The following is a 26,296-nucleotide window of genomic DNA, read 5'->3' as shown; positions in this document are numbered from 1 at the left end:
AAAAGACTAGAAAGGTTACATAAGTTACATAAGAGGACTGGTAGATTTAGTGTAGCATCAACTGTCACAGAGAGGCTGACTGTATGGACCAGCAATTGGAAGACTTGGTGATAAAATATGGCCCCGTGAGCTCAGCCACCAACTGTTAGTTAGTGTTTTCATATAACTTCAACTTTGCTGGATTGAGTCTACTATTCAGATTAACCCTAAAACACCAAGCAGGAGAGAGGAGAGGACAACCGTGTGAGAATGAAAATCAATTTAATATCTTGAGTCTCCATGCCAGGTGCCACACAAGAGACCCAACAGACTGGGGAGCAACTGATTGAATTTACCTAAGAAGCCCGGCTGTTATTGAGAGAGACAGAGAGAAAGAGGTGTGTGTGTGTGTCTTTATGCTAAAAAGTGCTATACTAGCACTTTGCTTTGTTCTCTCCTTTTTTATAATTCCATCCTATGCAGGCTTCCACTTCAGCAGACATGAGATCCGACACTGAGACATTAAATCTTGTTGGCTAGCTAAAATACTGCATGCCTGTGTGTGTGCACACTCCTTTACCGTGTTCAGGCTCGTGGCAGGTGATATATTATCCATGCATCACCTGCATGTGACTCTTTGATTTCATTATGAGCACAAATAGATTGTGCTGCATGTTTAGCATGACATGCAGAAAACGGGTTCATTGTAGAAAGTTGCAATATTTCCAGTATTTGTATTACAGTTTGTTGGATATAAGCAGAAATCTAGCTTGAAAAAGACCATAACACCTTATAAAAATGTTTCATTGCGGTATTGTGGCCATTAGCCATCATCTCCTGCTTACTATTCACCTTGTTCTTGCTGATCTTTATTTTTGAGGGATCTCTGCAGTTCTGGCAGTGTCCCATCACTTACCTCATATAACAATGTACTTAGCTTAGACACAAGAAAAGCAGCTTATGAAAAGGGCTGAAAATAAACAGAATGGGAAATTCATGTGCTGGATCACATTTGTGGTGTTCAACGTTTTAGCAGGTTTAGGTAATTGCACTTGGTCTCAGTGTTAAGTTGGTCAAAATTCCTTTTGATGATGTACATTTAAAGGTAATGCAACTAATTCACATTTTCTTTTTAGTTTTGTTTTCACATCATATTCCATTGACATCGACAAGAGTACAAAGCTACATGCAGCTGCCCCAAAGGAGGAGCCACTATGCAAACCAGAGTCCACCGTCCACATGTTTACTGGAAACACTGTTTCAGCGCTGAGGCTAATTTGGATTTAAAGCTGATGAGATTTGGCACCAAGAGCAGGAGGATACTAGCAAGTCCTCACACAAAGCAAACCTGCAAAGCACAATGCTGCAGTCCATTTTATTATATTCTGTCCTTATAGCGCCCCATTCAGATGGAATAATGCTATTAGTTAAGAAAATAAAAGGACATGGATTCAAGAGAATAAACAGATTAAATTAATCCCAAAGTAGTGTTTTTTTTTTGTTTTTTTTTTTGCGTTGTTGATATATGTGTTAATGAGGTCACAACTACCGATTTCCTGTCTGCCTGATGGACTTACACGACCTTCTTTGCAGGTAATGAGGTCAGTTCTTCCCCAGTACTTTGTAGTCAAAGACTTGGTTTACATTAGGAAGTAACACAGTAGAAATAAGTACATTTCTCTGCATGGACGTTAAATTCCTTGATTATCGTTAAAAACAAAAAACATGTATGTAGTCCCAATATTGGGCCTCATTTTCTTTTCTTCACAGTAAACATGTATACCTTATGACCAAGAACTGAAGCTTTGTTGATTCTCTGCAGACTACCAGACATACAGTTACCAAGTCTCAGCAACCCCCCCCCCCCAAGCAAGCAGCCTTGTTTCAGTGTAAGACAAGAAGCAAAATGAGAGTACAACCAAGCTCAGGGCCACACTGCGCCAATCAGCTCTAAAAAGGTCAAAGGTTGCAGCTTGGGCACTAGCGCCTACTGACTGAGAACAAACGGTGACAAAGCCTGCAGAGGCCAGCTCCTGAAAGGAAGAGGCCTGAAGAGGAAGAGGAGGAGAAGGAGGAGGGAGGCAGGACAGGTCAGTTTGCTGAGGGGGAAGGAGACGCTAAGCACATGGCCTTTTGCCACATGACCTAACTATTAGCTTGTGGTTGAAATTCAGGAATGCATGGCATTGGAAATGCTCCTGAAGCATTTAAATCAGTTAATCTTGCAGGAGATAAGGACAAATCTTCCTCGGATGCATCGACACAGACACAACTTCTACTGCAACGTTACATGACAAATTGAATTCCAGCCCAAGTGGTCTCGTCTGCCAAAATTAGTTGGAAGACCACCACAAACTGTCTCAAACTTGAAATTACAATATTTCTAACAAGCAATGACATTTCAATTTTGGGTACTAAACAGGGACCATGTGTTTTCCAATACTACCAAATAAAAAATCCACCCATGATACCTTCCAGGACCATGCTTTATATCAGGTATGAAGCAGAGCTAATGTTTCTATATGAACTACACCTTTTTAAAAGGTTCCTGCTTTATTGCTCCCACCATACAGACCAAAATGTAACTACCCAGCTGCCACCCACTGAGTCAGACAGCACAAGTGCCTCAACACAAAGCAAGTGTTCTAAAGTGGGACATAATTGACTGAGAAACTATTTATGCTCCATCAGATCTAGTTTGCAAGATGTGCTGTCCAACCATGTCAGAAATAAAAAAAAGATGCCTAATCCAGACAGCTATATTCAAAGGAATAGCTGAGGAAGGACAGAGTCACTCCTGACTGTGCACAAATTGTTGTGTAACAAATGTAAGGATGAGGACAGTCTTTTGTTGATTAAATTTTTAGTTCATGAAATTACTGCACACGCTAGAAGACATTTATTACTTCAAAAGGATGTCAAGAAATGCATCATGACTACTAAAAGTACAGATTTTATAGTGCAAAAAAAGAACAGCAAAAGAAACAATTCAAAAGTCAAAATGCAACAGGAAACCTTTCAAAATGAATAAATAAAACTGATCAATCCAAAGATGACCATAAATCTGCAGATAATCACAGAGGCATGTACATATAAAATTATATATCTGCTCCCTTTTCTGCATGTTTTAAGCTCTTTTTATGAAGTTTCTTATCACTGCTTTGTCAATGCTATAGTTCTTTTAAACCCCATCATGTTTTTAAGTTACAGGTCATGCTCACTGGTCACTGCTCACATTCTATCAGAAGTTGGATGGCTGACAATTTTCCTCAACTTAATAATGATGAAAACACTGAAGTCCTTGTCTGTGTCCCTGATAGATTTTTATCTAAGATATTAAAGTCTCTTGGCGCATTGGTCTCACTTGGTAAACCCTTGGTTAGGAACCACGGGGACCTTTTGATTCAAGGTTGACTCTGCATACTTGCTCTCGTTTTTATCATTTAAAAGCTGAGTCCCACTGTGTCACATACCAAGATGTAAATGATCATATGTGCTTTATTTCATCACGCATACATTGTTTATATTGTTTTATTTAACTTATCTTATTGTTACTGTTATATTTATTGCATTCTATTTGCCTCTATTTTGCTTTGTACCTGTATATATTGTGTCTTGTGCTTGTCCTGCTTTACTGTCGGTGTTGTATTGCTGCTGGTACCCAAATTTCCCTGAGGGCTCTCCGAAGGGATTAATAAAGTTTTTCTATTCTATTAATGTAATTTTTTGATCACTTGTCTGAGTAAAATTATCACTGGGTCATCTGGATGAGATTATCTTACTCCGTTGTTAAATCACCTGCATTGCCGCCTCATCCATTACAGAGTTCATATTAACCTTTTAGTCTTTTTTACCCTGTCCTGTCCTGTGTGTCATATTTTGCTTGACAGATTTGCTCTACCAAGGGAGACATGTTATATTACATGGCTGCCCTTGATATTTTTATTATTTTTATTGTAATCTTATTTTCTTTAGTCTTTATATGTCAGTGCCAAACCTGCAGAGAAACATACCTTTTAGTCTTAACATACATGGTCAAGCATCAGCTTATATCAGGGAACATATGTCCCCAGCATGTCCATGAGGTCATATGATCAGGGTCTGCTGGTTGTGAAGTGCAAATGGTTAAAGACTAATATTGATAGATCCTTTGCAACAGTGGCTCCCTATTTCGGGACCTCCCTTCCTCTGAGCCTGAGATGCGAGGACTTGATCATCTCTTTTAAAAAGCAGTCCAAAATCATCCTTTTAAACTTGCATTTGTTTGGCTTTTGTTATGTTTTCTTTTATTTATTTATTTATTTGTTGCATTTCTTTGTGAAGTACTTTGTGATTTTTTATCTTGAAAGGTGCTATATAAATAAAAATGTACTAATTTATACATTTTCTACTTAAATTTGCATCCATAAGCCACAGGATGGCAACACAGATAGCAATGGTGCGGCCACCAGCACACTAACATATTCAAATGGAAACACTTCACTTTGTAAACACATGTCGGCCAACATTTTGACTCATTCTGACCCGAGTGTCAGCAAAATCATACTTTGTATTTGCTAAAATAGTTTTAAAGACTGAAGCTTCCTAGATCAATAACTTGTGAGGAAACCTAGTAAAAACACACAAAAAGAACAAAAATAATTTCCAGATGTAGCAAGGCAGGCCACAAGCTAGAAGTTAATCTCTAGGAAAACAAGCCAAGTTGGACAATTAACACCAGTCTGAGATTAGTGTCAAGGGACTGTCTACAAAACATATGACCAAACAGCTTCAGGGTCTGCCTCTATTTCTTTCATGTTAGCTAAAGTGTATATACTGCAATTCATTTCCAGTTTGACTGACAGTTTGCACATAGAGCTTTGCTCATTAACTTGGAGCACAACATTTTGATTTGTTTGAGAGGAGGGCCGTAGATAGTGCGATCAGTAACGTTTTCCCAAAAGAATATACAGGATTGTTTTGCTCTGTTTTTTTTTTTTACGGCATTACACCAGGTTGTTTTCTGTTTTTGCTAATTTATTAACACATTTAATCTATTCTTTAAACTTCATCCAAATCAGTCAGGTTATGAATGTTAGCTCAATGCATCACAAATAAAACATTTAAGGGGACTGGTGCACATCTGGAGGAAGTCCTCCAAACAGCTTATTATCCAGCCCCAGATCACTGTGAAATGTGCCCACACGACACTTTCCCTGCCAAGCAGACGCTGCGTGGTGCACCTTATGATTGCAAAAACAACAAACAGGCAGATATCTAGCAGATGGCACTTCCATAAAACTCTGAAGGTACTGGGAGAATTTTTATTTTATTTGCAGCCCATTAGGATCCTGTGTTGTTCTGCTGGAGACAGATACCTCTGAGACCAAATTTTAGGCTGTCGCTGTGTTTTGATGATTCAGAAAGTATTTGACCTAGCAGTTTCACAGCACAGTCATTGTGGTTTCAGCAATGAATTCACACTGATTAATGAATCTTGTCCAAAGAGTAAATATTTATTTGATAATAAATCTTTAAAATAAATTCCACAGAAGTAAATTGTAGGTGAGTTGTATTAAAGTGAAGAATTTCCATTCCTTAAAAAAAGTACTAATTTCTCCAGGACTGTGATTACACTGGTCTGAATGTGTCCATCTGTATGAACGAATGAACTGGTCAGCCAGCAGCTGCTGAGCGTGTGTGCTGAGCAAACTTCCTCTGGATTAAAGAGTTGATGTGACACCATACTTTGTACTTGTATAATGCAATGAGTGATGAGAAAATGAAAGTTGAACCAGAACACAGCCGGGGTGATTAACTGGCAATATGTGGGACTTTCAACTGGGATTTAATTAAATAAATGACATATTGTTGCAGTAAAATTGCCCAGTTTGAGCAGAGCCTTGGCAAACCTGCTCCAAAGCAAAAATACATAAATTTTCACTCAAACACATACTTAAATAAATTTCTACTGTCTATCACCCAATATATCATCAATTGTTCCAGACATATGCTTATGAAGTCATTTTTGTGCTGCCAGGCACGTCTTCAGGCACCATGTCATTTGTAATGCTCTCCAAAACAAATTACCACCCCTGTTTTTTATTCAAGTGGTGACTTCTCTTCCTCTCTTCCATAAAACTGCTAATGATTAAGCTGAAATATGACTACGCATGTAACGCCTCATACTGTAAATCATTAACAGCATCAGGTAGATTCTACTCTACATGCGAATAAAACAAATAAATCAAAGTTTGTGGTTTTAGTTAAACACATTAGACTAAACATCTTATATGATTTTTAAGAACAAATATAGCCTTTTATGGTTCCTGTTTTATTCACAATACCACCACAGTTTATGTGATCAGACCAAATATTTCAAAATCCAAATTAGCTAAAATGCTGCAAAATAATCAGCTCCAAAAGGGAAAAAAAAATAATAATAATTTTAATAATAATAATAATAATAATGAAAGTGTTGCAGTTCTATACATACATCTATACATCAAAGCTTAGATCGTCCATAAAGTAAACAGCTGTTTTCATCTCAGCAAACCCCCATGTCACTGATGTGTTCTTAAAAGGAAGCCGCACCCTCTTTAAGGATGTTACAATTACTGACTTCCACAGCTAAGGTCCCAATTAATGGGGCACTGGTTACAGAAGTGGGCTTGGATCAGGAGCACCTGAGTTCAAGTCCCCCAGCTGGCAACTGAGGTAAACCACTGTGGGCCCCTGAGCAAGGCCCTCAACCCCCAACTGATCCCCGGGGGTCAGAGCCTGGCCTGGCAGCCCACTGCTCTTAGTAACTAGGAAGGGTTAAAAGCATAATAAATTTACCAGCTGGGATTAATAAAATATAGTATAAATAAAAATCCTGGTATTAAACACTATGATTATTTAATCATAAAGCTTCCTCAAATTTTTCTTATGTCTGACTGATAATGGCAGATCAGCGCAACTTCGACACAGAACAAAATCAAAGTTGCACCTCTGTGCTGTTTGCTTTTGTTCTGTGTGTGTTGCAGAAGAGGCGTGCCTCAGTGGGACAGTATGGCAGAGGACGAGTTATTTCCTCCAAATAAACTAATGAAAACGTCCATGTCAGATTTCTTGGTTTTCAGAAAAAAAAGACCACGGTGTCATTGTGGAGGACTCACCAACCTGTAAAGCATGACATAAAAATTGCAATACATCCAATACGTTTCACAACCTGTAAGATAAGCACCAGCCTTTCACGCTCAAGTAAAATTAAATGCGTCGTAGTTTGGTTTAACGTTAAATGTTAATGTTTATCTAACGTAACACTGAAATGAAAAGTCATGATGGCATTTGCAATTCTATAATTATATATGAATCTGATTGAGTTTACAGCACAATGTAACTCATTCAGCAGCATTCACTGAATGTTACATTATACGGATACGAAAAACCAAAATACATCTCTTTTTAAGGATAGTTTCGCAGTTAAAACATAACTGACTTAGCGTGAGGTCGATGTCTTTTAATAACAGACATATGGTCTTGTTTATCTGTTTTCTCTGTTCTAGTATTATTTAAACAAGTAACAGTTATTCTAATAAAAGAAAAAAGCAGCTAAAAGCAGCTTCTAACCCTTTATTTTTTGCTAATCATTAAATTGTGTTTATTTCATTGAAAATAATCGTACCAAGAAAATCTATAACGATGACCTGTAACCTCAGTGTATAACAGCAGAGATCCTCTTACATGTATCAATCACATTTTAGACATGGCAATATCAGAAAACAAAATGACATAAAGGACTGGTCCAAGATGTGCATGTGCAATGTACTGCCCAAGTAGTATTGCCTTTTAACCTTTGACACAAGTCCCAACCCCCTTTCTGTCTTCCATCTCTGCTGCCACTCTACACTGCAAAGGGGGGTTGGTTAATTTCTGCTGGGTGCAAGAAGGTTAACATCCTCTCAGTCAAGAATCCCTACATCAGAGGGCTATAAGAGTAAAACTTCCAGATTACAGAAGAGGGTGGAACGATAAAAGATATCCATATGAAGGTTTCTGGAAAAGTTACATCATCTGTAGGAATCCTTTTACACAAAGTGTGGAGAAACACTTGACTTCTGTTGGTTTCTGCTTTACTCTTTAATACTGTCTCTAGTGACCTTTCCTTTCAAGAATGTGGAGGTTACTGCAAGGTATAGTCTTTAATCACCCGTTATAACGCTCTTCTTCCTGGCTGAAACAGGCTTAAAAATATTTACAATGATTATCATAAAATTATAAAAGGTGGTTCAGAGCCACTAAAATAATTGCAGAGTAAAGGACTGATTCAATAAATCTACATTACAATTTTTGTATGATTTCAAATGTAATATCCATTAGGCTTTAAGTGTTTCACTGTGCCAAACAAAGGATATCCTATAGGCAATCAGGTAATGTAGAGGCACGTAGAGGCACGCAGCTAAATCATATACCTGTTCAATAAACTGCAGCTGAATAATTTCCTACCTCATCTGTCCCAACTGAGATTCTTCAATGCAAACGCTTTCTTGAATGTTTGACAAGCTCCATGCATGTTTGATGTGATAATGCAGGGAAAAGGTTTCTACCAATATTTTGTCTTTTAATTGTTTGACTAAATGTAGCTTTCTTATTTTAGCATTGAACACTAAGTTCTACTAGCACCTAAAGAATTAATTTCCTCGTCTTTTCTTGTCCCAAACCTCTTTCATCTTATCAATAATACAATCTGTGTACCTGATTTATGCCCCAGCAGGTACTGCAGCATTGCTGTGGTCATCATCTCACCAGCTCCACTACATTTTCTTTCGATTCCCATCTGCTCAGTATTCAAATCACACACAAACACACACCCTCGCTGGCAGAAAACTCCTTGGGAAAAAGGTTGGAGAAACTGTGGGCTTGTGTTGATTACAAAGAGCTGCTTGGCATCAGTAAAAGCTGGACATTGCGATGTGAGAAGCATGTCATCTTTGTGTTTAACTGTGTCTCTACAAGAGGTTTCCTCTGAATCAAAAGCTATGCTACAGAGAGAGAGATATATAGCTGTGAGCAATACACACTTCATACTATGCTTTGCTAGGCTACGCTTTGCAAAACTAAGTGCTCAGATTAACAGAAACCCAGGCAGGGTTCATGGGGCTTCAGCTCTGTGTTTTGGGGGCAAACATCCACACATCACATGGTCATTGGTGTTAGCCTGACTATGCCCAACATCAGTCAATATAACGTTTGCATCAAGTATACAGCCACTTTTCTCCAGGACAAATGAGCCTTGACACTAACTTGAACATGTTTACCTTCTGGAAGACATCACAGAGGTTCCCTCAGGAAAAGAGAGATTGTTTTTCCCCTTGTTTTCCTGCTATCTTTCTGCAGTAATTTACCTATCATCTCTGTAATATACTTGTCCAAAGCATATGGAGTACTTTACTTAAATTCAAATACCTGCTCTTGCATATGACCACAGTTATCTTTGTTATTAACAGTTGGACCATTATGACTGATATTGTGGTGGGAGCATGGATATCAATTTAACTACATTTCTAAATGAAAAGCTAAGTACACCTTCTTTCATTTCTAATGTTTTTGTATCAGGACCCAATGAAATCTGCTCTGCACCAGTTCTTACAATTAGGTAAATACCATCTCAGATGAACAACATACACTTTGTTTTATTTAAGAAAAATTAAGCCAAAATGCTGTGTGAAAAATTATGTCCACCCTTTAATATCCAGTATAACCAATAGTGAAGTAACTGTTTTGTTACGTTTCTCACATTGTTGTGGACTTTTGTCAAACTATTCATTACAACATTAGTTATGTTCAGCAAGGTTAATGTGTTTTTTGCACGGGTCTCTTAAGACGCTGCAACATCACTGAATCAGGCTGAGGCCTGAACATTGACTGGGCAACTGTGACACCTTGATTCATTCTCTGTTAATTTGTGGCTGTATTTAAGATCATTATTTAGTAGCATAGCATGACCCAGTTTCAGTCAAGTCTTAGTTGTCAGACAGACAAACTCACATTTGATTTTAAAAGACTTTGGTATAAAGCAGAGTTCACGGTCAACTCAATAACTGCAAGGTGTCAAGGTGTCTGCAAAACAACCTCAAGCCCATATTTGATCCAAACATCACATTACAACCAAATATCTCTCCTTTGGTCAAATCTATTCAAAGCACATTGTTCCAGAAGTCTTCTGGTTTGCATCTTCTTTTAAGAGAAAATAGGCTTTCTCCTTGCAACCCAAGCAATAACTGTTCTAATGATACTGCAATGAACTTCAAAATTAAACATGCCAACTGAGGCCTGTATAGTTTGAGATGCATCTCTTGGATGAACATGTTGGGATATCAATTGCTAGTAAGATTAGCAACTGTGTATAACTTTTTTTCTTTTTTTTTTACTGTGAGCTCCAGATTTGTTTTACATGACCTTATAAAACCTTCCCAGATTGATGGACAGCAATGGTTGCTTCACTGAGTTTGCATCTGATTCCTTTTCTCATTGACAATGACACTCTAACACAATTATCCAGACCAGAAATGTGCCAAAACCTCAACTTTTATAGAGGTTTTCACAGTCACTGATGATCAGTTAGAGTGCATTTGATTAGCAGCATCTTTGGAACACCTTAGAAAGAAAGAACAGGTATTTGCTGAAAGTTATTTCCTTGTCCAATGAGTCACACTGACTTTGTAATGTGTCTTCAAGTAATAACTATAATATATACTTTTTCCCCAAGAAATGTCACCTTCCAGAAGCTTAAGACACTGTCTTTTTGAAGTAGCTGCCATTTTGATTGTTCACTAAGTATGATTATTTAAGGATCAGGTTCCTACAACAGAAAAATACATAAAGACAGGACTTGATTTAACAACCGTGTTAGAGAGCACAGTAAAAAATACTACTCTTTGTTACTGACAAACTACTCAAAGTGATATCAGTATCATACTGTAGTCATACAAATCCATGTTAGTGCATGTTCCTACTTTCCTCACAGATTAAGCCCTTATGAATGGCTCTGTGCATCCAGCCAGCAGAATAATTTCATAATCAGAACACAGATGGAAAGCAGACAGAGCTGATACCTTGCTTCCCTTCCCCACACACAATAACTCCATCTTCTACATCCAGCAGGCTACTTCACACCATCTTACATCATATTTCTTAATCAGAGCACTGTGTTTTTGGCACTCCCAGCATAATACCTGCCATCTACTGTATGTCAGGAGCTGGCAACAACCATAGGGAGCTCTGCAGGCAGCACTTTGGCAGGTAGCCTCGGCTGGCATGGTAGTCCTGTCCTTGCTAAATGAAGACTATCCGCGTCCGTCTGGACTAGCTAGCTCGCTTTGAACGGCTATCAGTGGGGGGAGTGTCAAGCTGGGAGTAACTGTGTCCAAATAACAGAGAGCTGCGGAGGGCTGGCTCCAAATCCAAGTGGCACAACAAAACAGAGGCAGGGGCTCATCTCCATATGCTTCCAGCCGTTGGATTTAAAGTTCAAATGACTATCTGGGATGAAGGGCGGAGGCAAAGCTTCACAATAACAACACAGTGTTTGGTGGAAATTCAAAAGCCTTTGTGCTTTCATCTCCCTGGAAATATTTCCCAAAAAGTGTTTTAGATGTTCTTTAGTTTGTTAACTAACATGCAAGCAGATCAAGCAGTCATATTAGGTGTATTAAGGCAAATGTTCTAGAAACTGTGCATCTCTGTAAGCCTGGCACAAGACAGGCTAAGCAGAAAATCCTTGCTGCACAAAATATGAAAACACTGCCCTGTTTAGGAAGCATAATGAGATGCTACCCTACTTCTCATTCACAGGTGTGTTTAGGGAAAACATTAGAAAATAAACAAATCAGGCTTTTTTCTACATGGAAGGCAATAAAAACAAAAGCATAATCCTAAGCTTGTAGCAATACAAAGCGTATGAGGTTTGTGTGTGTGTATGTGTGTGTCTGCCTGTTTACCCGCTCACACATTGCAGGGAGGGGAGGACACAGGAACAGGCCGGACCCTCAGAATCCAGTTTAGCAAAATGTCAAGTACATTCAGATAGGCCACTTGAGTGAAATGCCATCCATACCAGATAGCAAAGAGGCTAACATTGCACAGACGTATTTGCACAAATTGAATTTCAAACTGAAATTATAATTACATCATGCCATGTCTGCTAATGTAGCCATTTGCTGTAATACTTAAGGGATACAAAAGTATTTAAATCCAGCACAACTAGGCCTGATTGATGTGGGTTTTTCCATTAAGAACCATTAGACTGGATGCACTCTTAATGCCTCTGAAAAGGTATATTAAGGTGACTGTATATTTTGGACAAGGTCTCAGATGAGCATGTGTGGCAACAGACATTATATCCTTGGAAGAGGATTAAGTTTTTAGAAAATAACCAAAAAGAAGCCAAGTAAGATCAAATTGAGTCAAATTAAAACACAAAGTAATTTATAAGAAAACATAGTTGATAGAAAGTTATTAAGCTGGGAAATAAAAACGACTCAGATTTGACGTTGGAGACATCCAGGACCAGAGATGCGTGCTCAGAGCAGTCTGTTAAGAGGGGCTGGGCAGGGCTGTAGCTTTCCTCTCCTTAAGTGTTGTATAATATAATTGTGCTGAAGGCTGCACACCGCAGGAGGAGAGCTTTATATCGAAGCCTGCCTGCTGTAACGGTGTCAGGTGGTATTTATGAGACTTATAATGGCACTGAAGCTCAGACACACCTGCTACGCTGGGAAGGATGTACACACACACACACACAAATACAAATTTACTGACAGCAAATCTTTCAGGTTGCTTGTTTCAGCTTTTAGCTGTTGTTGTTTCATTGTCTAAAGAGCTTTGTTGTTAGACCCATGTGATAACTGTGGGTGCATAAATAAACTGCACTTCCCATCCCTAACATGCACCATTTTCTATTTTATACTAACTTGTCTCCATTAATTTTTAATTTAAATTAAAATTTACACATTATAAAAATCAGGGCTTTCAATAATCTTTGTCTTAATTGGCTAATCTGTTGCCTATTTTACCAACTACCCAGTTAGAATAATTAACATCAGACTAAAGGAAAAAAAATTCCAATACTGAAAAACTAATAAAGATTCTAATGCTGAGAACAACCACAATAGTGATGTTTGCATGTAAAATGGACATTCATATGAAAATTAAAGTGTTTTTTTTATTTATCAAGCATCTTTAAAGTGACATTAGGTTGCCAGCTGCACGAGACTAGAGATGGTGTGCTGATGTAACCCAGTCTAAACCTAGAAGCTTTGCCAATTTTCTTACTCAGATAACCCGAAAAGAAAACCTGCAGCTCAGGCAGACTTCTGCTTAGGTTTCATCCCCGATGAGGGAAGGAAATTAAACGTTCTGTCAATCTACTACACTGTATCCAAAAGTCAACAACTAATCTGGGGTAAAATGACTGGTATGAGACTTTAGGACAAGATAAAAATCTTCCCATTTTATTGGAAGCAGGCGGCACAGCTCAGTGGGTAGAGTGGTCGTCTTGTAGCATGAGGGTTGCCTGTTCGATCCTCGGCCTGTCGAGCTTCCACCATCAGTGTGTGAATGTGATGTATATTGTAAAGCGCTTTGGGAAAATGCACTATATAAATACAGACCATTTACCATTGCGTAAATGTAGAAAAAAAGGAACTACTGGCTTTAGAAATATCAGTTTAAGACACTTTAAACTAATACCAAAACATCTCATTGAGTATGCTTGCCATCATGTTTATTTAAGCTTTCAGAAGCAATCTTGGCTGGAATTGTGCATCAACAACACACCACACAATGTGCATCTTAATGACGCAACAGTAACACCAGCCTTTTTTTACTTTTCTTTGGAAATGTATAACATCACCACAATATCATGTGACTACTCAACCACTGCTGCAGCCTTTTAGAGGAACACCTAAAGGGCAGCCAACCATCACTCACATCCTGCCATTGCAGTCAAGCCTTTAAGCAATAAGCATTTATGGTTGATAACGCTCACTCTTCACACAGACGGATGGTGCACTGCCCTTTAGGAGAGGTCTCCATTAGTGATGGAGGTAAGCCTAAATCACATGAATAGCAGCGAAACAAACACAAAAGATGAGAAAGCGTGCACAGACGTTGACCCACATACAGTATGGTGTATACCAAACAGCTGACACCTCAGTAGTCATGCTGCAGCGGCAACACGGATGCTAAAACTGCTTTGATCAACAAAGATGGAAGAGCATGGTGGCATTCTGAGTGGCAGTGGAGGAGCCTGTGTCCTACTTCCTGGATGCTCAGCAGTACAAAGAAAAACCAAACTGGATCAAATAAAAGGAGAAATCTAAGAAAATACATTTTTTTTGTTTTGTTTTTACAATCAATTTATATTAAACATTACAGCATCAATGAAGCTCAAATCTGTAAATCACAATTTATTCTGATGTCTACTAAGATTACAGCTTATTCTTTTTCCAGTTTTTAGTCCTATAGTGCTCAATCCTGGTTCTGGAGAGCTCAGTGGTTGCATATTTTCTAGATTTCCCCACTCCAATAGCACCTTTGTTGGATCAGGTGTGTTCAGCCTATCACAAGCCAATCTGTTGTGGGCAGACGTTAGGTGTTTCAGTCAACCAGTTGTTTCAGCACAACTTGCCATCACGTCAGCTGCCAGATCTTCTTTTTATACAAGTCCAAACTGCTGCAACAGCACACACGAAACATAATGGTCCCAAAGATTTGATGTCAAGTATCATGTTTTTTTTTTTTGCTTTTTTTTTATGCCTCCGCTATACACTCGGTGTGAGCAGAATAACATGTTATTCAGATAAAAAGCCTGTTGAGTGTGACTGCTGACACCCTGCCATGAACCACAGTGGACTGCTAATGCTGTTATCGTCACAGCTTCAGCACAAACGTGTTGCTTCATGCCTGCAGCACATCCAACTCCAAGCACTCTTTATACTCAGCAAGCTGCCTCAATTACAACAGCATCACCCTGGGCCCCATGGTCCCTCCATCCATCCAGTCTGGGTGTAATTCATCAGACCTGGGTGGCCTCCATTAGTGCTCCTCCTTGGGGATAGGACAGCCTCTAAACCACCGCACTCAGGCCCTGCTCTTTACCTTAACAGCTTCATCAAGTCTGCATCCCCTGGGCCTAACACACTCTCACACTGAACACATGCACAAAGGATCTCTGGAGGGCCCAATTAGCAGCCATCACCTGTAATTCAATAACACTACCTTTCCTCCAGCTTTCTCTTTCACTCCATTGTGAATTTGCCTGAATGATTTAGGAAGGACAAATCTCAGAAATTAAACAAATCTAAATTTGCACTGACAGTTTACAAGATTTGAATAGACCTGAAGATATTGTCTGCGAGTAAGTTGTTTTCACCTCCTCTCCCTTCTTTATTCAGGTGTCATATATCACTTGCTGATAAATGGACTGCAAACCAAGCCCAGAGGACGCACGATGGATGAGAGATGACGAGAATCCAGAGTGATCATATACTCAGCTTCTAATCAAATTCTCAGTTCCCTCTCAACATATTCACTCTCTATCCATCCTGCATGGTGGAAGTGGAAAACAGAGGCAACACCTCCGTCTGAATTACTGAAACACTTTACAACAGATTTTCTGAGGAGGAAATAATTTCTTTATTGTCCTTTTATAAGCTGAAATACAACAAAGCTGAGGTCTGATTCTGTAATCCTAATATATAGGCAATCACCACATAACTCCAACAAGGTACTATGAGACAAATAAGGGAATCCATAAAGGGAATGATTATGAACGATGAGTCATCTCATTTTACCTCATTGAGAGTCACAGAGAGGATGTGGTGAAGTTCAACTGCATCCACCTGTATTTTCTACAGAGAGAGAAATGTTGCTGTCAACCTAACCAGAGTCTGAAGATGCCACATTTATTTCTGTTAGGTATGCCACTCTTTCAGGAGTTGTAGTGTCACATACCTGTTTTGTCTGTGATCAAACTCAGATGGACTGCATAGTGATTCAGCTTGTTGTCTGCTAATTTTTAATCAATTTACACAAAAAAACAGAATGACACAATACAGAAAACTACACATCAGCCCTGTTAACGATATATCATCTGCTACTGTGGTTTTGGTTGTATTTTGACTTAATTTTATTATAGTAAAATTTTATATTAATATAATTTCATGTGTCTTCCTTGCATTGTTTCCAGGACTCTGTTTAACTTAGCATGTTTGATTTATTGTAACCTGTCATTGTCCCTGGAAGTCTACAGCTTTGCTCACCCTGTCTCTAGCTAACAATGTTACCACCAGCTCCATATACTATTTGTGTATATGTATATATATATATATATATATATATATATATATATATATATATATATATATATATATATATATATATCAAAACAAACTTCCTTTACCAATAATTTAAACAAAGAAGCAACAATTGGTGATGAGATGAGCAGACAGACAAGCAAAACTTATTTAAAAATAAACAAGAAATGGCTCCTATACCTTCCACTAAAATTTTCTGACACAAATGGATGGTCGAGTAAAACAGGAGGATAAATCACTCTGCTGTGTTCTAATCTAATTCTCCTCCACTCCCACCTGTCCTGCTGCTGCTGTTCCCTCTGCAGTCTCAGGAGTGTCTTTAGTGAGTCAGGCCCCTCCTAACCCACCTGTCCATCAATCATGATTTATATCTCCTTAGAACACTGAGGCTGCTAGGAAATCTCCTCCCATCCAACAGCAGATTTACATTTTACTTTTGTTTTTATCATTTTCTCAGTAACAAACCAACTGGAACATGCACAATATTACATCATTTGGGTTGAAGAGGCATTCAGTTTTGATTTGTCGTGGTAGTAAAATATTATATGTGAATAAACAACTCAATGAGGTTCTACAAGTCACTGTGGAACACATCCCAACAAAAAGAATCTGGTTCCTGTGAAAAGCAACCGAGCATGGTGCAACTGAAAAAGATGAAATAGTACAAACCTAAAGAAACATTTCCCAGCTCTATAGAGTATGAAATGCAATTTGAAAAGAGTGGGAATCTTTTCTGAAAATGCCATGGTCAAAAAGCATGGATGAATAGCACTTAAAGTTCATCCAGCAAAGCAAAATTCATTTGCATGATGTCAGTGTTTGCACTTACACAGTCCTCCTGCCATGTTTTGATCCAGACTGATTCAATTTATTATAAAAAGTAAATAACAATTCAGTTGCTTTACTTTGTGTCACTGTAAATACATTTTTTATCTCGAAATCAGCTCATGTAAATGGTCAAAAACAAGTGAAAAATACTGAATTTCCCAAAAGAACTGAAACAAAATCCTTAGATTAGTTGTTTGCATTTCTAAAAAATCTGTTTTAAGTGCTTCACAAACAGTAAAAGCTGCATTATTAAGAAACTAAAGTTAGAAAAATGTTTAAATTCTGCTTTAAAGCAATGATTTTCTTTCTGTATTGTAACAGACAGAGATGAGAATGTAGTGTTTCAGTTTCAGCATGCGGTTCTTACTTTGCCTATGGTTTCTGTTGCCTTTTGGTTTACCTTTGAGATGTGTCCTAATTTTAAATGAAAGTGAATCAAAGTACGTCGCCTATCACAGGAAGGCTGCATTCCATTTCAGTGACCAACACACATGGGATTACAACAGAACTCTGTTGTACAGCGCCCTCAGCTGTGGCTCAGTGTTGTGCCTGGAGGCAGGCATGAGCTTTGGGCTGAGTTTTCACTCATTCCCTCGGCCTCTCTGCAGCTTTTCAGGCTGCAAAGGAAAGAAAAGAGAAAAGAGCTGGGTAGGGTATGCAAATTGTACCACCACTAAAGGGCTGAGAGAGGAGATTCCCACTGGCTGAGTGTGAAAGAGTTCTAGCCCTCTCCCACTTAAAACAACTTGAATGAGACTCTTTCTTTTGACACACACACCCCTGTGTGCACAAAAATCCCACACAAGCACACAATTGAGTTAGTGCATGTGTTCTGTCACAATTTATAAGTGCTTATAAAGTTTTAAAACACACTTTAATTATTTGATGAAGACCGTTCACCACAAGGTGGCTTCACAGATCAGCATCTTAACCAAGGTGTGGGTGAAAGTTTTAGCTCTTAGCCGCTTCAGGAGCGGATCATGAAAACATGATTATTCAGAAAATTGAAAGAGAATCAGGTTAACTGTGTAGACGGGTTAGGCCACCTTTAAGAGTACATGTGTTTGGCAGTTCCTCTGAGACTTTATGCACCAGTGGCGCTCGAGGTAGATTTCAGTTCTGGTTCCACATTTAGTTTTATTTACGGTGTAGGTGTAGACAAATTTTACCAGCCTTGAAAGGAGAATTTGGATTGACTGTATAAGCTTATTTTAATTTCACATGGCATTCTACATAGCACAGAAATAAATAACTACCTCATAAACTCTTCAGTCGTAGCGTAACCAACTTTGATACGTCACATTTTGAGCACACTGAAATCTTTATCTCACATTAAAAAAAAAAACAATGTCTGCTGTCTGGACCTAAAATGAGTCCATTTATTTAAAAATGTTCCCCTTAACTTTGACATTTCAACCTAACTTGTATATATTGTTTACTTATTGTGTTTACATTTCTATACAAACTTTGTTTTTACCTTATGTCACTTTATTTTACTATCTATTTTTTATCTATCTATCTATCTATCTATCTATCTATCTATCTATCTATCTATCTACCTATCTAGATTACACTATTCAGTGCAGTGCATCCTGAGTAACATAATTACTTAGTTGCTCTTGGTTTCATTTTAAATCATAGAGTAGCAACCATTTCCCTTTCACCTTGACTAAAAATAAGCCTCACGTTGACTGCTCATGAGCTACAAAATCACACCTGCAGGGCAGCGACCACGTCTGAACTGAGGACCGTTTTTAGTCATCTGTCATTTGATCAAGTCAACAGTCTTGTTAAGTTAATAAAGTGATTGTAGCTGCTCTCTTTGGCAAACAGGGTCAAATTATTTAAACCAGTTTAAAATTGATGCTTGTGTATTTATACAGCCATACGGAGTCATTTGCTTCACTATTTCAAGGCTGATCTGTTAAGGTGCTTTTATCATCTGAAGTTATCTAACTGAAACACAAGTGCAACAGTAGAAAACTGCTGATTTTCCCTCACAGTGCCACGTTAATGCATGTAAATCCAAACAAGCAGGCCTGTGTTGTTATGCAAAGCCTAGAGGAAAGTAGCTGTTTCCCACCTTCACGCAAACATCCACACAACACACATACACACACACTGCTCAATTAGTCACAGCAGCAGCATCAGTAGCACTGACGCACCTCCCCCTCTGGACCATAAAAGGCGATGGGGAGGGGTTAATGCTGTCTTGCTAAAGACATCCTGTAGTGCTTTGTCATTCCACAGGCCCATTTGTGCAGGGGAAACATGCTCACACACAAAGATGCTGCATGAGGCTTCTCATAAGAAGAAAGTCACATGAATGATCACTAGTTATGGATCAATTAACAGCTACTGCTGACCACAACCCCTTCTGATACCGCTCAAATCATTTTCCATCCTGAAACAATGATCTTTCCTACAGGAAACAGAGATGGATGTGTCAACAGATACTGATGTAACATTCAAGTAAAATAAAAAAAAACTGCAGGTAAAACTTACAGAACATGTCCTCCGCATAGAAACAGTTGTGAGCACAGCCGAACCATAGAAAAATCCAGGATAACACTAGAATAACAAGTTGGATTTGTGTAATTGCATTTACTAATAAGTGTACTTAGGTGAACCCAGGCTATGCCAAATCATGTTAGCTGCAGAAATAGGCATAGTATTACCTCGGAGGCAGGACACTCACATGACTCCTCTTCACTGTAAGACAGCTGTAAGTGGAGAACCCAAGGCTGAGTGTGGTTTATTCATACATAAAGACAAAACAGGCCTAAAAAAGTGTCACTTATTTTGTATTCAACTCGTTCCTTGTTTAAAGCTTGATAGGGAGGGACTCTGTGTGCAGTTGCTGACAACATAAAACAATTAAGACCTGAGCCAAATTAAATGGTTCTGAATGATGGTGGAAAGCTTGTGTAGTTTTGGAGAGCTGAATAAAGACCAGGCACTAAGAAAATGCTCTTTATCCACCCATTAAACAGCAAGCTCATCAGATAGTCTGCCACCAAAACTAGTTTTTTAAAGCAGTACAAATCACTTCTGCTTTGACCTGACAGCGGTGACTTAAAATAGTCCCTGAAAATACACACAAGGCTGTATAACGCCATCATTTCTAAAACAAAAATGCTCCATCTAATTCTGTCACATACACAACTGCTATGTGAATAACTAAACAACATTCAACATTAAATAATTAACTCTAGAACGATAAGAGGGACCAGACAGAAATCATACAAAAACAAAACCTATAAACAACTACTCCAAGTAAATTTTTCACTTCCTGTGCACAGACCGTCATGAGGGCAGAGTTTTGGCTGGCTTCTAAGAATGAGCAGTCCAAGCCTGGGAGTAGGCCGCTGTGTTTATCCTGTAAAGGTATGTTAACACCAGCCTGCATTCCTGTTGTTCCTAAATTGCAGTGTAAGATTACAGCACAGCTGAGAGTCCATCGATACACATACAAACATGAAGCGCTTTGAAGGCGCAGGCAGATGATGAAGCCTTGACCACGGTGGCGGCATGGAGGCCGACACCTGCCATTTACAGGAGAACCAGAGATTAGCATGCAGATGAGCGGCAGAAACTATTTTATACTGTCTCCTCAGCTGTTTTCATTGTAAATAATACTTAAAATGGTTATTCTATACAAAAAAACAAGTATTATAGAGAGTAGAGTGTTATAAATGTTTTTATAATGAAAAAGCAAAAACCTGCTTTCTGTAGAGAACTAGAACAAGGCTAGTTCACTGCCAACTACCATTACCTCCAGGCAACTACCATGCAGCTCAGGGTTAGTTGGTTAAGATAAGCAAGAACAATGTTATCTGAAGTTGGGTGGCACTACAGATGAGCCTCACTCCTCTTATAAAGTGGCTTATTCTAAATGAGGGCACCACTTCAGGAAGTTATTTTACAACAAGGTATGAATCAGGCATCAGAGAATCAAGCAGGGACAAACTAAAGAATGACATGTAGCTCACATCAATCCTTGCATTGTCTTGCATTGCTCGCTGGTTTAAATTTCAAAGAAAGCAAAGCAGTGAAAGCAGTTAATGATTAGCTTAATTACAACACTTGGAAACAGTTTTGTGATCACCAGCAACTCTGCCTCTAACCAGCAACAATGACAGATTACAGCTCCATCTGATAACAATCTACTAATGTCGTTGTTAACAGCCATGGTTCACTAAAGCATAACTGTGAAATGTCAAGGTTTTTCCAGCACACAGGGATTTGACAACCCCCCCCCCCTCACCACCACCTCACCGCCTCAAAAGAGGGTTGAGCCAGCAAAACCACCAGCCTCCAAACAGTGCTGCACTAAAATTAGAACTATCCTTTTCTTTCATTTACTCAGCATAATGCACATTTTTGTTTAGCTAATGCTCAGAAAAAACGATGGAAGGTAAACTGATGGAAAAACTAACGGTCATGTATATTTCTTCTGCACTGAATTATAGAGACAACCATGAATCAAATTTTGTATTTTACCTATTAATTAAGAATAAAGGTGTACTTAAACTCATATTCTGTCTATCTTTAAAAACAAAACAAAAAACAGTGAGACATACTGGAGAAGAAAACCCTACATAAGTCATGCAGGTTTAATTTGATATCAAACTAGTTTAAGTATGGTGGACGGTGAGTCTTTCATTAGTCTCAGTCCGTATAATAACCAGAAGCTGTAATTTAGAGTTACTCACCAACAACATAACTGATTATCCTGGTTTTACTCTTCCCCAAACCTAGAATTTACCTACATTTCACACTTGCTGGGTGTTCATTTTGGACCCAACAGTAAAATAAGGTAACACAGACGTGGGTAGCATCCCCCTAATTCTGGCCTATTCTGTAAAAAAAAAAAAACTCAATATTGAACCACAAAAAAACACCTTAGTTTGGGCTAAAGATATTAATTCCTTAGCATTACAAAGAAAGTAATTATTATATCTGAAAAGTGCAATGTATCTATAAATACCTGAGAAACATTAAATAATTATCAACCACAACAAGGATATTTTTAAAGATTAGCAAAGCTCTGGTCTGATAACTGTCTAACCTAGTTTATCCATCCTTTAATGTGCATACAGAGTAATAGCTTTGGTTCATATAATTCAAAGTTAAAAATGTCAAGTGATGTGAGCACGTGAACCTGTAAGGAGATTACAAACTCAAAATTAAAGCTTCTGTGACAGTATAGTCGGTATCTGCAGCTGTTTACCTCATCATGATGATGACTGGCAAGGGGGTCATGGTACATTAGCACAGGCTAATGTTTGGCACAGCAGCTCTTTTGATATTCAAGGAGGTGGCTGTGAACAAGCTGTGTGTGCCTTGTGAAATAAAACTAATAAAAAAAATATGCGTCTGAAAAGAGGCTGTATGAAAGTGAAAGAAAATACAAGGCGGATGAAAGCCCTGCGCACTGAATCACACCTTTTGCCATCTTGATTGTGCGCCTCGTCGGTCCAGAATGCGCTCGTTTCTTATTAAAGACTCATTCAACGTTATATATAAAGAAATTAAACCAAATGAGCCAGTGGATAAGATCATATTTAAAAAACAGGGCCTTTTACAGCGAGTATATGATGTGAAAGCGGCAAAAACGTCCACCTTTATAGGTGTTGCATCACCTTGCGTACCTGGCTGTCTCCGGTCCAGAAAAAAAGCAGCAACCCCGCCTTCACTGCAGTAATGGTACTGACCGCCATTCCCTTCCACTCAGCAAATTGCATAACGAATCGTCGCAACACAATAGATGGACATGAAAAGGTTTGTTGTTGAGACCTTTAAGAAGTGTTTCTACACACGGTGAGGAATAACTGAGGTATAAGCACCTTATGGACCGCTCTTATTCCACAACACACATACACGCGGGGGGCAGAGGGGTGCCCTCGAAAAAACGAGGCAACCAGTCCGAAAAAAAAAAAAAAAAAAAAGAAGAAGAAAACATAAAAGGAAAGATAACGCATGCAAAAGTGGGTCAGAAATGCGTCTCGATTAGATAAATCCCGCGAGAATGAAGGGTGGCGAGCATCCATGCGAAGCTGGCATGGCACACGGTGAAAAAAATAATCTCTACCTGCACAAGTTGACATTTGAAGCGGTTTTCCTGGCTCCTCACGACACACAGAGCCTTTAGAAAACGGTCAGATGATCCTGTTCCGTCAACGCTCGACAGCCGCAGGTGTTATTTGTGTTTATTTTTAGGCCATTTGTCCGCCCCGTTATCCGCGTTCAGGTAAACATGATGATGGTGGTGATGATGATGGCTCCTGTACAGACGCACAGAGTCACCGTCGAAGCGTCAGCAGGAGAAAAAAAAGGTGCTTTCCAGCCCCTCGGCTCGCACACTCCATATCCGTGTCCGAAAATATATATATATTTATGGGTTTACTTTTTTATTGGTTGATGTATTAGGGGGAGAGGACAGGTAAAAAACTATCCAATGAGGGATTCTGGCTCAAAATGATGCCTAAATTTGAAATTTATACTAACTATACACCGTTAGATGGTATAACAAAAATAATCCAGCCCGAAAACAAGTATTCTGAAGCCATTTTAGTGTTTTAGTAGTGATATCAGATAAAAATCCCCTGGTGATTTTAGAGGATTACTGAGAAAGTACCATACGTGGACGCCATAACACCATAACCAAAGCGTTATTAAAGTATATTACTTTTTATAAATTAACTCTGAACTTGAGCTAAATCTTTTATAGTTAGTCAAAATGTAGCAAAATAATATGCTAACAGTTAAGAAACAGAAAAATACAGATGCGCAAAGCAACAGTAGAAATATATGAAACTTAGTTTGTTTTTTAAAAAAAAGAAAAGATTTTGTCATTTCCAGTCTTACCTCAGCTAAGTGAACAAGTGTTGCTGCAGTTTTAGCGAAGCAGTGTGGAGATAAAATAAACATCCCATCTCTTTGCTATCGCAGGAGCAGAAAAAAAGACCCATGCGTTCACAACAACACTGCTATAAACCATCCGGCCATAAAAGCAACATGTAGAGTTGGATCATTTTAAACCAGAGCGAGAAAAAAGCCTCTGTCCGGACCGAGAGAGCAGCAAGTTAGCATGCAACAAACCCCCGCAACAACCTCGCCCTAAAATTCACATAGACTAAACTGCAAGCGACGTTCAACGAGCCACGTTGTTATATGAAAGCCCCGCAACCTGCCGCCAAGTGCTGCTCTTCGTTAGAAAGTGGCAAAAAGTACAAAAACAAAGATGAGAAAACTGAAAGAAAGTGGGAAATGCATACGAGTCTGGAGCGCCCCTCGGGTTATTATAATAGACGGATAACGGTTCACTCAGTCAGGCGGCCCCATGCACCGCTAGGCGGAGGGAGAGAAGCCAGCCAGGTATAACGGTACACCACCACACTGGGATATGAACACACTCACGCCCCAAAAACTCCCCGAAATTTGGTCCAACTCACTCCCAAAAGTCGAAAAAGGGACTTTACCGAGTCAAAAGCTATCCGACAGCCCGCCAGGCTTACTCAGCGACGGTTAGAGAGGAGTTTGGACTTACCGCTGCTCCTCTTCGGGTTCGCCTGTTTTCTGCGCTTACACCTGGGGCCATCCGCCATGATCCTCTCGCTGAGTCTGAAATACAGCCGTTCGCGAGTTACCTCCTCCCTCCCTCCTCCTCCTCCTGTCTCTCCCTCCTCCTCACCCTTCCTCACCCCTCCCATCCCTGCCCCCTTTACGACATCACCTTCACAGAGCAAAACACCTGGTTTGCGACACACTGGCTGCTTTTACGGCTCCTCAAACACCTCAGCACGGCCCCTCCTACTGGCCGCTCGTGGTTGAGTGTTCTCAGGAAAGCTCTGCCACTGTGCCAGGGTCAGCCCGGTACCAACAATCTCCGCTCCTCCTTGACAGTTGGATTTAAGATAGACAAATAGATAAACTCAATATAAGGCCAACGTTTTTTTGCTCAGGTGGACACGTACAAATATGGCTATATAGGACAACTAAGGAGGAAAGAGATTAAGTAATGAGAAGTGGAGTAAACAGACTAATAGTAGGCTAACAATAAATAAATATAACAATAACAACCACAAGTATTAAAAAGAAAGTGTTATGTAAAATGTAGTAATGGAGAAATTAGTCATATATTTTTTAATTATATTGTAAACATTCTAATATTGCAATCAAAATAGGCCCACACCTCTGAAAAGGCTGAACGCTTTAAAGCTTAAATGGACACATTTGAATAAATTCTTTCAATTGTAATGAATTAATTAATTATTAGATTGCCACCCTGTAAACAGCTAATTCATAAGCCATGTATCATATACATAACTTTAAGAAAAAGATAACTGTCATATATGATTATGTATGACATGTTGGATTATTAAAACTGGTGTAGTTTTGAAGAAGCAGAATTGTCTATTTTTAATTTCTCTGAAGCAAATTAAGCTGTTTCTAATTTTGTGTTATAAAGTTTTATCTGCAACAAATAATCTTTCCCATTTTAAGATTAGAAAACTTTTGGTACATGATCTGAATTGTTACACTTGTGCCTCCGGATTATTGAAATTTTAAAGTGCTAACATTTTTGTTTGTATGATATTTCTACGCTTTCCACTACCTTCCCACTGAATTTTGCAGCTTTATGAGTTATGAGTTACAGATTGTAAGGTGTGCTAAAGTAAATGAATCACTGACAGAAACATGCTATTTCTTGGTGTTTCTTTCAGCATGAATTGTTCACAAAGAAAAGAGCGGGTAGTGTTTGGATTTCATTCCAGCTCTTTTTTTTTTTTTAACCTGGAGCCTGACGTACACCAATATGAGGATTGGAAATTTGTTGGCAATGTGCAATCAGACAACTCTGCAAATCCTTCTCCATTTTGAGAAAAAAAGTTTTATCTTACACATTATTTTTAAATAATCAGCTTTTATTTTTCCATTTATTTTACTAGTGATTATAGAAGTTGTTCATACATTATTCCACGGTATGTGCAGATACACAAAAGCTACCTTCAACATCAAGCAGGAGAGTCAGAACTAATTAAATAAATGTTAATACATGCGACTGATATGCAAGGCACATGTGCATAGTGGGTTGCTGCATACAGACAGGTTAACAACATAAACCTTTGGACAGAGGGATGCTA

The 26,296-nt window shown here is 38.8% G+C and overlaps 1 protein-coding gene across 2 annotated transcripts in view; it reads right to left on the bottom strand.

The window, feature by feature from the left end:
- The window catches only part of LOC121644318 (zinc finger E-box-binding homeobox 1-like), a 67,827-nt gene extending 43,040 nt beyond the window's left edge, over positions 1-24,787 (bottom strand). The window contains exons 1-2 of one of the 2 annotated variants that reach the window (XM_041992189.1): positions 24,018-24,106; positions 23,242-23,434 (exon numbers count right to left, since the gene is read on the bottom strand). In XM_041992189.1, the coding sequence (XP_041848123.1) occupies positions 23,242-23,257 (16 nt within the window). In that variant the 5' untranslated portion in view covers positions 23,258-23,434; positions 24,018-24,106. Of the gene's footprint in view, positions 1-23,241; positions 23,435-24,017; positions 24,107-24,699 lie in introns of those variants that run through there. The other variant, XM_041992188.1, reaches the window with a different exon arrangement.
- Positions 24,788-26,296: the final 1,509 nt, after the last annotated feature.

The sequence above is a fragment of the Melanotaenia boesemani genome, chromosome 8, assembly GCF_017639745.1.
Source record: "Melanotaenia boesemani isolate fMelBoe1 chromosome 8, fMelBoe1.pri, whole genome shotgun sequence".
NCBI classification, from domain to species: domain Eukaryota; kingdom Metazoa; phylum Chordata; class Actinopteri; order Atheriniformes; family Melanotaeniidae; genus Melanotaenia; species Melanotaenia boesemani.
The sequence above is the reverse complement of the archived record's forward strand: the minus strand, read 5'-3'. Positions and strand labels throughout refer to the sequence as shown.